At 40.5% G+C, this 12,689-nt stretch overlaps 1 protein-coding gene across 4 annotated transcripts in view; it reads left to right on the top strand.

Annotated features, from left to right (window-relative positions):
• The window catches only part of runx1t1 (RUNX1 partner transcriptional co-repressor 1), a 58,940-nt gene that overhangs the window by 23,385 nt on the left and 22,866 nt on the right, over window positions 1-12,689 (top strand). For all 4 annotated transcript variants that reach the window (XM_038725240.1, XM_038725243.1, XM_038725242.1 and 1 more), the window contains exon 2: window positions 12,442-12,579. In XM_038725240.1, the coding sequence (XP_038581168.1) occupies window positions 12,442-12,579 (138 nt within the window). The remainder of the gene's footprint in view (window positions 1-12,441; window positions 12,580-12,689) is intronic.

Below are 12,689 nucleotides of genomic sequence, written 5' to 3' on the forward strand. Positions count from 1 at the left end.
GTTCAAAGAAAGTGCTGCAGCTAAGAGAAAAATGAAGAGAAGAATCAAGAGAAATCTTGAATGTGCTGCTGATTGTGAGTGCTGCAAACACAATACAAATGTTAAACTACAGGATCTGAGAAATGTTATTTCTAAGCCCTTTTTTATTATACTTGTTTTCATGTGATGTTCACTTATGTACAGGACCACATATAGAGTACAGAACATTTGAATCCATGCTTCATCTTGCCTACTGTCACTGATGTTTCTCAGGTCAGTGTATGTCAAAGCTATGTTGTGAACTGGTATTCTTGCCTATTTTGAGATCCTTTCTTCTTGTTTGTCAGTGGATTCAGATGGCTGTGGGCTGACAAGCAGGTGAGACAGTTAAAGGTGAAACTATGGGGAAGAGAGAGCGGAGGAGAAAGTGTGCAATGGTTAGATGAAATGAGACAAAAACACATCACTGACCTGGAATCGTCGTAGTGGTACTAAATATGTGTGAGTGTGTGTGAGTGTGTGTGTGTGTGTGTGTGTGTGTGTGTGTGTCTGTGTGTGTGTATAGAGGCCATCCCTTGTCCACCTTCGCCTCCAGCAGTACTTTACTCAGCCACTCAGAGCCATTAGCAAACCATGCTCACCATATCACACACAAACACACAGGTACACACACACACACACTGTGTGCCTAAGCCTGGAAATGCCCTCATGCGATGTCACACCAACCACCACTCTCTGGGTCCCTGCTCACCAGATGTGACTAAGACCCTGTTTTAAAACATCTTCTCCTGCAGGGGAAAGGAGGGAGGGGTGAAGGAGAGAGCATAAAAAGAAAAGAGAGTAGTGGTTTTCAGAGGAGGGGCAGTGAGGGGTAAATGTTTTTTTTTCTGTTTTGCAAATCTGGTTCTACTTAGCAGAGCTCTGAAACACGTTTCATAAATTGCAGACATATTTTTTCGGAGCGGTTTTAAGGGAAAATAGTTAACCGGCAGTAATTTCCAACACATGGTAGCCGTCATGTGATATTTTGAAAACACCAGGCAGACAGGCTGCCCCCCAGGAACCCTCCCTCCCTTACTGTTAGCCTCTGCCATCTTTTTTTCTGCGTTCGTCCTCTGCCTCTCGCGTTTGATTTCCCCATCTGTCTCTCATAGGCGCCTAATGTTATCTCTCGTTTACAGTCCCTTTCTTCAGCATAACTCACCTCACTCTTCTTATCTCTTCCTTCTTCCTAGATCTCTGTTTTCCACATCTGTTTCACCCTTTCATCCCTGTCTATTTTCCTACCCATCACACACAGTTACTGTGCTCTCACTGCATTGTACATCACTCCATCCATCCACCCCCTCATATTTCCTTTCTCTCCCTCTGTGCTTCTGTCTATATAACTGTCATGTAAAACACGAGGGCCTTTACTGTCTGTTGAAAATTGATTTAGCCCATGAAGGCAGTTATATGATTCCTTTAAGCATGGACACACACACATGCAGATACAAACTGTCTCAGAGAGAGGGTTCCATCCGGCTTAAGGAGATATAACAGGGAGAAAGATACAAATTGCCACTTGGGCATGTGTGTTTATCAGTGAGTGTCTATGTGTTTGTGTTTAGAGATGGAGTGGATGCATCAGTGATTTTAAATTGTGCTACAAGGGTCCCACGGTTCATAGAGGGTTTGTGTATGTGTCTGCAGCATTTTTCAGCACTGACAGAAGAAAAGCTTTGTGTTTATAGACCCACACAAGTGCAAGAAAAACACGGCCCACAATGAGATTCACATGGTGAGGTTGTTCAATATACAGTGTTATCTTATATATGCTGCAACAATATTAATCCTCAGCCACACAACAGATATTTTGTTTCTATTTTACAATGGCAAGAAAGGTAACCCACTTGCTGTGCATGATGCTTAGGAAAATAAAGCTATGTTTTGTCAGCATTAGGATGTGTGTTCAGTGTTTTGTGAGTCCTTCTCTGCTGGCTGAGAGTCTTGCCTGGGAAAACACCCAGATCCATTTAGGTTCACTTGGCTCTGTGTCAGCATGGCACCAGAAAAGGAACCAAACTCTATGCAGAAAGCAATTTCCAATAGGATGGCTTTAATCACATGGCCAAAGAGGGCTCACCAAGACTTTTATCTGAGTTTTATTGCTGTATTTTTCCCAAAAAGCAACATTTATGTCATTATTTTGACATCATGTTGTTAATGGCATTGATAGTCCAGCTTAATATAAACAAACAACACTTTTGATTGCATTTTATAAATATGTTGAGCCCTGCTTAGCCCTGCTGTGGAAAAATGTCTGACGGCAATATGTTTCTAGTTCAGCTATTTCTATAATAATGGTAAGCTCGCCCTCTTTCTGTTTTGCTCCCCGTCACACTGTACATATCCTCATGTTTTCTTTACCTTTACCTTTCCCTGAACCACTTCTTTCCCTCCTCCACCTCCTTTCTGTATTTTCTTCCGCTACCCATTCCCATTGCCTGTCTTTGTTTTACAAGGCCCTGTAGTTCAATTTTGCCTGGCAACAAGATGTGGCAAGAATCAGTTTGATTTGAGAGGATGCGTAACGGGCAGTGTGAATCATTTTTATTGCTCCTTAACACTTGCTTCCCCTCTCTCTCTCTGCAAGAGAGACTTTATTTCAACAGATGGGAAAAACAGACATTACTATAAATCTATTTTTTGAAAGAGAGTGAAGTGACTTCTAATGTTGTACACCACATATGTTTTATTGTCCAGTGTGTGTATAGTCTGAGGTGTTTTGCGGGATTTGTGTGTTTAGTTTATGTATTTTTGTGTTTGTGTGCATATGTGCATGTGTGTGTGTGTTAATGTTTGTGTGATGGAACAGATGGTGTTCAGACCTTTGTGTGCGATTGAAAAATCTCCTTATGTCTTTGCTGGCTTGAAAAAGTGTAAACACACGATGTTACACAGAGTGAAAAATACATATGGTGGATGATGCAAAGGACTGTCATCACTGACCAGGAGCGGATCTGTTTGCAGTGCTTTAGTGCTGTGTTGTGCCATCACTCTTTCAATCTTTAACTTCATCTATATTGCACATCCTATGCTGTAGTCCTATTTATTATATTAGGGCAGGATAGATACTAGTATCTATTGTCACTTGTAGATCTCATATTTTATTGATGCTTTATTGATGCTTGTAGTTGTTCCTCAAACTTTTTCTCATGACACAAAAATCCCATTACAATCCCATACAGTGACCTTTAACACCAACATTCCTCCAGTGTGTAACGTATTTCTACAATGTGACTGGTGGAAATTCAGATTCGTGGATCCAATTGCACTTCATGTAAAGTGCACCACCAGCTGGCCGGTCAGGACAGCATTGGGTGGAAAAAGTTTACAGAAATATACTTTTTCTTGGAATGTGCTTTGTAATTACTTTGTCAATATCAGAACTATTATGGCTACTTAGAAGAAAAATTATTTTATGAATTATTAAAACCTTCCTCATTACTTTGAAAATTGACAAACAACATTTTTTTCCAGCCACGTTTTAATAATTCTTTTAACATTAAAATACACATAAGAGCTAACTGAATGTAAAAGGAAATTGAGCATCTAGGACTACAGTTTGAGGGGACAATACCAGGTAACTAGTTGAGCAAAGTATTGAAGTAATTTGTAAAGGAATGATAATAGCATTGAATGCATAATGAGTAATAGCTAATATGCAGATTTCATGAATAACAAGGCCATTACTGGCAAGGGGAAACTATATCATACTGTGCCCAAAGTCCCTGCATCCTTTAATGTTACTGGGAGATGAGATGAAGCAGGAGGAACTTGTGTTCACCACTGAGTGTATACAGTGGGTAAGAGGGAAACGGAGGAGCAAAAAAAGGTCAGGACCGGCATGAAGAGAATGAGAGAGACATTGAGAGATGGTAGGAAAAGAGTGAGGAAGCAAGTGAGAGGCTGAGAAGGAGAAAGAAAAAAGGGAAGAGAGGGAAAAAAGAGAGAAGTCCGAAGGGACTGATGGTGGTGCTAACCCTCTTCTGCATCCTGCATCTGCTGTGGAGGGAAATAAATAAGATGATGAAGATCAGATCTGTGTGTGTGTATGTGTGGGTGTGTGTGTCAATGTGTGTATGAGAGAGAGAGTTGTGTTGTTTTTCTTGCAGTTTGTGCCCTCATCCTTGCAGCTGTGTGTGTGTGTGTGTGTGTGTGTGTGTGTGGTTCTGGGCTTGTGGTAGGGTGTTGCATCCATACATCTTCTTGACAAGCGGGTGGAGTTTGATGGGACATGCTCTGCATACTGCTCCATCTGGATGCCGATGACTCTGTGTGTGTGTGTGTGTGTGTGTGTGTGTGTGTGTGCATGGTCTAGAGGAGAGGGATGATGGAAAGAGAAGAGGGGTTACCACACTTGCATACTGATAGATTTCTCTTCTTTCTCTATGCGCACTCCGTCTGAATCTAAATCGCCCCACCTGTCCCTCAACTGTGTTCTTTCACACATCTGTCCCCTCATGTTCTCCATTTTTATCTCTCTCTAGTCTTGTGTGTGTCCCCTGCTCCCTCTCTCCACATCTGTACCCAGCCCACAGAGCAATCACCACAAGCCACTATCACACCATCTCTGAATCGCTTCATCTATTCCATTACCTATCTGTCCCGCTCCCACTCTTCACACATTATTTTGTGTGTGTGTGAGTATAACACACCCAGAGGCACCATTTTGCACAGATATTGGCATGTTGTGGACATTAGTGCTCAATTCACAGGCTTCCTACGGCTTCAGTGCCTCACAGTTTTCACTTCAACGCCTACATATCAATATGTGCGCTGAAGGTATAATGAAGGTCTAGATTATATGTTTGCCTGTGTGTGTGTGCAGGGCATGAGTGGGTCAGTCTATATACATTTTTCCATTTAACTCCATGATGATGATATCTTATGTCTGACTAATACAATCTTGTGCGCACGCAGGCACCAGCGCACCATGAATTGTTTATGTCACAGCCGCCAACTCTTGAAAACTCACCCAGCGTGATTGAAATCCATTGTCGTTTTGAAAAATGGGATTTGCCTGTGTGAAGTAGTCTCGAGTGGCATATTACTGCCACTGTTATCACATCATTTTTCTGGGTCTCCAACTGTACGATCACAGTGCGTACATACACTCGTGCAAACACACGTGCACACAGCGGCAATTCTAGCTTATGAAGTGTGTAATTGAGATTGGATGACTCTATCTCCTGATGATAGACTTTGGAGTCATTGTAGCCTCTATGAATAATCTAAAATATCAAGGTGAGGCAATGTTGTCCCCATTTCGCAAGGTGATTTGAATACGAAATGACCTCATAGCTTTGTGTGTGATGATGAAATGTCTATGGTTTTGATATAACATTGTATTTTTGCCTTGAGTTGTGGGTTAGCAAAGTCCTCTCTGTAACATATTGAACTGTTTCTCAGGGACCGCGTTCCTTCTGGATATCGTTCATTTCAACAACCTTGTTTTAGGCGAGTGATGTAACTTGCATGTAACCTTAGAAAAGGCATGTATCACAAGTCAGTGGGGGGATAAAATCTCCTTTCTTTGAGCTTGGCTGAAAGAGGGCATGAGTGAGAGGGAGAGAAAGGCGAGTAAAGAAAGAAAGATTTTGCAAACATTGAGGATCACGTAATCATGGGCGATACAAACGGGTGATGTAAGTGTGAAGACATCCTTGTGAGTGGCAGGTAGTTGTCCAGGGTTCTGCCTCATTTCTAGGATTGGTCTGTAAGTCAGATATAGATTGTGAATGGATTAAAGAAGTACTAAACCAGAGCAATCCAAGTTTTGCTTTGTTATTTTAAGAGGGAGCCTTCGAGAGTAAGTTTGGAGATGTACATTTAATTCACAAAATAAATAAATATGTAAATATGTATATAGTGAGCTGAAAGATAAATCTGAGGGTTCACGACATGATTAACAAAATACGAACAAAGAAAAGAAAACATTTTCAGTTGATTTCAACAACTATTGGTGACTTTTCTCAAATCTTTGTTTTTTGGGGTGAAATATACGTTTTAACCCTTCAGCCATTAAAAAACTGTTAAGCTAAGACAAGAGAACATTCCTCTTTGACTGAAGACATATGCAGTCTGTGGCAATGCAAGTACACACTGTTAGGCTGTAAAGGCTCACAAGCCAAATATGTTGGTAACCAGTGGTTTCTATCAAAAGATTTCTCACTACACAGCATTGTAATGGCACTGCTGCTACTCGTGTAATCCCGACTTTATGTAGACAAAGTTATTACAACCTCATCCCTCCTGGGGGCTCGTAATTCAGTCAGATATCAGTGTAATTATCTTTGACACATACAATTTGATAGCTGGGAAACAATATACCAAGTACATTTAATGAGGCATCACTACAGCCTTGATATTCTCATGGGTTTGGGTCTCATTTAGGCCAGTCAAACTACAAATATTTGCGCTAAGAGCTCCTTTATGATGCTTTAGATAAAACCACACACCAAGTGGCTGTTGTGAGACATTAATCACTGTCATCCAAAGGCATGATCGTCAATAGGCTTGGCACCTCTGCCTGCATAGAGTGCACGAGTGAATCAACACACATTTGAGAGGCTCTTCTCTTCCTTTATAGCTAATTGCTGCCTCTTCAGCAACCGTCCTCATCCTGTTCAATCCATTAATTCCTGGACAACAGCACTTCTGAGAAGTCGTAAAGTGAGTTAGGCAAAGTCAAAGCACTCATCACCCCTTTCCATTAAAGCTCTACACATCAATACCTGTCCAGTCCTGGAATACCATCCATCCACTGACCACAGATCTGCTGCTTCGCCTACAGTGTGCAACTGGCGGGGCAGTAACAGGCCTAATAAATGGACAATAGATGTGCATTAAGTTCAGCCATTAACTTTTAACAGATGTATTAGACTGGAGGAGATGTTCGACTTTGTTTTCAAGGTTGTTTAAGGTTGCTTGTTCAGGTGATGCTTTTTGAATTGAATTATGTATGAGGTACAGAGCACTTGGTATTGTTCAGCCTTGCTCTATTGCTGTAATAAAATGAGAGCTTGTCTGATTGTCGTCTGTGCATATATTGTTATTGTGCCCTATTTGCTCCTGAAAATGGATTGCACACATATATGCAGTGAGCTGTTTTCAATAATATGCTTCAGTTGTAAGATGTATTTTTATTTTTCCCAAAGACTGGGTAAATTACCTTGCGAAGGGAGTATTGCTATTGATTCCTTGGCATAGTAACTGCTGAGTGAATGGTTGGATGCAACCCTTGTTGGTTAGTATGAAGCTATTGATTTTATTCTGCTTATATGCTTTGCAGGGCTCTCAATCAAATCAGAAAACAGAGAAGAGGCTGTCACAAGAGTGTGTGTGTGTGTGTGTGTGTGTGTGTGTGTGCGCGCGCGTGTGTGTGTGTGCGTGTGTGTGTGTGTGTATTAGAGAGAGAGAGAGAGAAAGAGAGAGGCATGTTATCTTGTTCATTCTTGTTGTAGTTTACGTTATATCTGTATTTGTTATTTTTGTTGCAGTAATTTATAATAGCTAAATTGAATGGTCTTGATTGCATTAATTCTTGTCATGTTATATTCAATGTTGCTTTGGCAACATGAATTAAACTTTCATGCCAATAAAGCATACTGAATTGAAATAATAAATTGAGAGAGAGAGAATGTGTTATTGCCTGGATGCATGTACATGTATTTGCAATGTACATGGATTTTACACTAATTCATTCTTTATCTTTCATCTTCCCTGGAGGGACTGCAAAGTTTAAATGCTTTCAGGGTTTATATTATTCTCACTTTCACCCAAGACTGCCATCCAATCACAACACTGACCCAGGTGTTAATCCCCAATTACAAGCCTGTAACCAAACTCATTGCATCATACTGCTGCAGGGCCATGTAGGTGGATCTTGACTTTGGTGGTCCAGACTTTTGTGTTCTTTTCCCCCTTATGTATTTTACATTGTGCTTTTCAAACTCTTCAAGTTTTTATTGTGAACAAATGTTGACTTATAAGAAAAGCATTTTTCTGTTTCTTTTAGATATGTTATACCCCAAGGATAATGCTCCAGTCTTTACTTAAAATACCCCACTTTTCTGTAAATTGATATATTGTATGTAGGGCATGGTAAAATATATATATATATATATATATATATATATATATATATATATATATATATATATATACATAGTTGATATATTTTAAAATTAATTTATGTGCGATATAGCTGATAACCATATCGTCATATTTAAGTGTTCAGTGTTTGTAGTTTTTTTTGTTACTTTATTCAAACATAAAGTGTGTAGATAAAGTCAGGTACACTAGTTAGTGAAAGCTTTGTGTTGTGTTTGCTAGTACAGAAAATAGATAAAAAAAAGTCCCTGCTTATGTAATGTTACTAAGGCTCTTCTGCTCTGCACAGCAGAGTTGGTCCAGACGGTGAATTGCTAGCATAGCAGCTGTGAGTCGCTGTGATTTTTACGCTGTGGGAGAAAAAAATCCTAATAGAATAATGATGATAAATCATGATGTTATATGGCTTCCATCTCCGAAATGTATTGGGATACCTCCGATTTTAGGCTATTTTAATTTACTTTAGCCTGACTTGTAACGTTACCTGCTAACTAGCAAGCTTTTCGGTCTGGACACCAGGGACTTTTTATTTATTTTATGTGGCAGCAAACACAACACACAGCCGTTCAGTAACTATTATACTGAAACATGAGCTCATCTACACACTGACTAAAGTAACTTATCCCCCCACACACCGGGAAATACTTGCTTTCACAAACCCTCTAGACTCCGTCACACTCACTGGTCGCCCACAAAGCCACCTTCCTTAAAGGTGAAGGCTCAGCCGGTAATACAGGGGCAGTTATGCTGTGGGTGTGCTACAGAGGTGGAAGAAGATGATGTTTCTGGATTAATATTACTGCTGGATTAATGTGTATGTTGCTTCTTACTGCTGTAGATGTTTAAGGTTGAGCTAATTTAACTACTTTATATACTGTTGTTTAGTTTAATCTACAGCAGTACATCTTATTATACAAAATCATCATGGTTGCAAAATTTGAGTATGTTATTTTAGACAAAAGTGCCTTAAAATATCAATATATTATTTATGAGCCATATCGCCCACACATAATTGTACTCTTTGCACTGGAGGTCAATGTCTGATGAAAAATTGTATTGTGGTGACATTTGTCATTTACATCATCCATTCCTCTATCTAGAGACAAAGATTAAGGTAATTATGAGATGATTTGGATCCTAATTTGATGTCCTATTATCAAGCAATTGCAACTGGACCTAAAATCAGCACACAATTAGAAAAAACAATATTCAGAACTATGGAAAGCATGATCCAGCGAAACAGGATAAGTAGGACCATGTGTGATATGGTAACACATTCTTTATTTAACTTGGGCTTGTTAACCATATACATGTAGGATCTTTGTGTTTGACTGGAAAATGATGAATTACCTTGGGTCCTGTCACCGGGCCATCTTTTTTAATGACCTTGTATTTTCATAGATCATATTTTAGGCAGGCATACAGGATATGATAGCTGGCAGCCAGAGGTAAGACCATACATGTTTCCACTAGCTATTCTGCAAGTTCATAAAATAAATAGTCAGGTCCATACTTTTTTACTGTGGTGAAATTTGAGTAGTAAACATTTCTCAGTCCGGCCAGGCTGGGAGGATGGGAGGAAGGTTGTGTGTGTGTGTGTGTGTGTGTGTGTGTGTGTGTGTGTGTGTGTGTGTGTGTGTGTGTGTGTGTGTGTGTGTGTGTGTGTGTGACAGAGAGAGAGCGGTAGAGCGAGGGGAAGACGGCTGAAGCACAGCAAATAGACAGTTAAAGGTTTGGACAGTATCTCTGTTCTCTCTGTATGTATTTCTACACATTGACTCTTTTTTCACCTCAATTCCTCTGTTCTCTGCTTTCCTCATCACTCATTTTTCATCTCTATATTCTGAAAGCATTCATGCTGCTCTCTGCAATTTATCGCTTTTTTCTCAGAGTTAAAGCTTGTGTTGTAGCAAGAGTCAATGATTAAAATTAATAATTTTATTTTAAAAGTACAGTTGAATAACATTTTAGGTCAAACGAGAACAATATTTTTTAATTTGAGAGATTTAACAAACTGGCGCTATCCCAGTAATTCTAAAATGTTTTGGCTTAAGGTCTGTTGTGTTCTGGTTCACAGACTTGGTCTGGATCTCACAGTTCACCCTAAAAGTCACCCAGTTTCTTTTGGCAGTGTGCTGGGAGCCTGATAAATCCAACCTTCCCAGTGAATTTATCAGTTGACCCCTCCTAAAACGGCTCCAGGGTGTGCATGGTTACTGAGGGATGTCTGTGGTTTGTAGGGAGATGTGTGACCCCTGTCTTGGGAGTGACGTGATGATTCTTTAATCTTCCTTTTCTGTCCTTTGACAGTGTCTGACTAAATGGGTTGGGATCTGTTTGCCTTGAGGATCTTTGGAATATCCCAAAGAGTACAGTTTCTCACCATTTAAAGGGAAAATCTTGAACAGACTATTATTGCCCATGTCAGTGTACCAGCAAGGAGCTATAAGAATGGCAGTGTCAGTCAGTAAAACACAGGGAGCAGTGTAGCTTCTAGGAGCTAGTGTGGTCATAGTTTTTCTCAGAAAACCTTTAAAGCTTAAAGATGCTATCTCATTTCTGTTTGAAGATGTTGCTGGTCAATTGTTATGTGGTGTAATCTTTATGTAATATATCTTGTATATTTCATATTAGTTCTCAAAGGGTCAACATATACAATAAACAAAACGGAACTAAACGTTAAATCCGGAAATGGAGCTATGGAGCACTCTGTATTTGGAATTTCAGTGACATCTCCATCTCTCACTTGCCTGCCTGCTAAAGCAGAGCTAGCGTGACTAAAATACTTAGTCACAGTGCACCTCAGCAGCAGCGAGCCAGAGTGCTACTGATGCCGTGGGCCTAGCTAACAGGCTTAGGCTATCCTGTCTCTCTAGCATCAGTATTTCTCTTTCATTTCACCTAAACTTAACTCTGTGGATCCAAACAGTCAGCAACAACACTAGCAATCATATAGTCCATATACACTTCACTATACCTAAACACTGAGGGAAACTATGAAAAATGAACATAGGTTCATGTAAAATATAAGATAATATATTAGCCTGCATGTTCATCATGCACAAAAACACAAGCACGCAAACACACTCTAGGGTCTTGAGAGGAATGTGTGACAGGGACCTCGCTTTTTCTGGAACATGCACCTTTACCACCCTGATTACAGTGTGTGTGCGCCTACCTTTATCCTGCATGCGTGTGTCCTTGAGTCAAAGCACATGCCCACTCCTTGATTACAGCTATATGTTCCCAATGTCACAGATAGGACTTCTCCATGCAACTCTTCCCTTTCTCTCCTCTCTCTCTTTTCTCTTCTCTCCATCCACCCTGCTCCTTCTCTCGTCCTTATTTTTATAATTTCACCTTCACAATGTGCCACAGAGATGGTTGATAACAGTCTGTTAACTTTGTGATATGCTTGTTATTGCTTTTGCTGAGGGAAGTCTCATCCTGCACAATATGGGCTCCACCCTCACACCAGTGCAAGAAACAGACAATGTCTTGTTGTTTTTCTCATACATTTGATATGGTCAGCTATCTGCTGAGCACAATGCAACTGAATTAGGTCAAACTAAGCATGTCATCAAAGAAAATATTTTGTTTTTGATTAATGTTCTTTTGACCTTAATCTTTGACATTTTGCCATCATAAATTAGTTCATTGACTAGTTGGTTTTCTATTGTTTTCCAGTCCTGAACAGATGTGAATATAGTTTCCAGAGATAAAAGCATTAGGACAGTGTGTGTGTGTGTGTGTGTGTGTGTGTGTGTGTGTGTGTGTGTGTGTGTGTGTGTGTGTGTGTGTGTGTGTGTGTGTGTGTGCATGGTCTAGAGGAGAGGATGAGCACTGCAGTGTTAGCAGGGGGTGGGTGGGAGGTTGTGTCACTGTTCTGTACAGCGGGCATGCAGGATGGCACAGATGGTGGCTGAATGAGACCCGTAGTCGCTGCAGATTTACGCTCCTCTCTGTGTCTGTCTCTGTGTGTCTGTGAGTCTCTCCTCTCTCTCCTTTCTCACTTGACAGTCTGAGCATATTCATCAGTGTGATTGTGGCAAGACATGCAGACATATGATGTGAGCCATCTATTCCATCCAGAACTAATCTGTCTGGTGCACCTCACAGGCGCTTTCTTTTCAAATTAAATCCTGCTGCTGTTTATGTGCAAAGTATGACTTAGTTCCTTTCGAGGCGCACAGATGTGGAATGTGTTGCCCGGAGCTGTTGTTTATTTCCCATATTAAACAATCAGCATGTTATTTTTTGGTATGTTATTATAATCCTTTGCTTGTCTCTTTTGTCTTCCTTCAGATCGCACTGGGAAGCACTCCACCATGCCCGACTCACCTGCGGACGTCAAAACACAGTCCAGGTTGACTCCCCCTACCATGCCGCCCCCACCCAGCACGCAAGGAGCACCCCGTAACAGCTCCTACACCCCCACCACATGTGAGTAAAGCCAAGTTTACAGTTCTGCGTAAGGGGTTATGTTGTAGCAACGGAGGTACACATCAACTATGCCACAGGCGTCAAAGACCTTCAAAGAACAACAGTTATGC

This window comes from Micropterus salmoides, unplaced genomic scaffold (assembly GCF_014851395.1).
Source record: "Micropterus salmoides isolate LMB-PRFRI ecotype aquatic unplaced genomic scaffold, ASM1485139v1 Ms_hic_scaffold_17, whole genome shotgun sequence".
Taxonomy (NCBI): domain Eukaryota; kingdom Metazoa; phylum Chordata; class Actinopteri; order Centrarchiformes; family Centrarchidae; genus Micropterus; species Micropterus salmoides.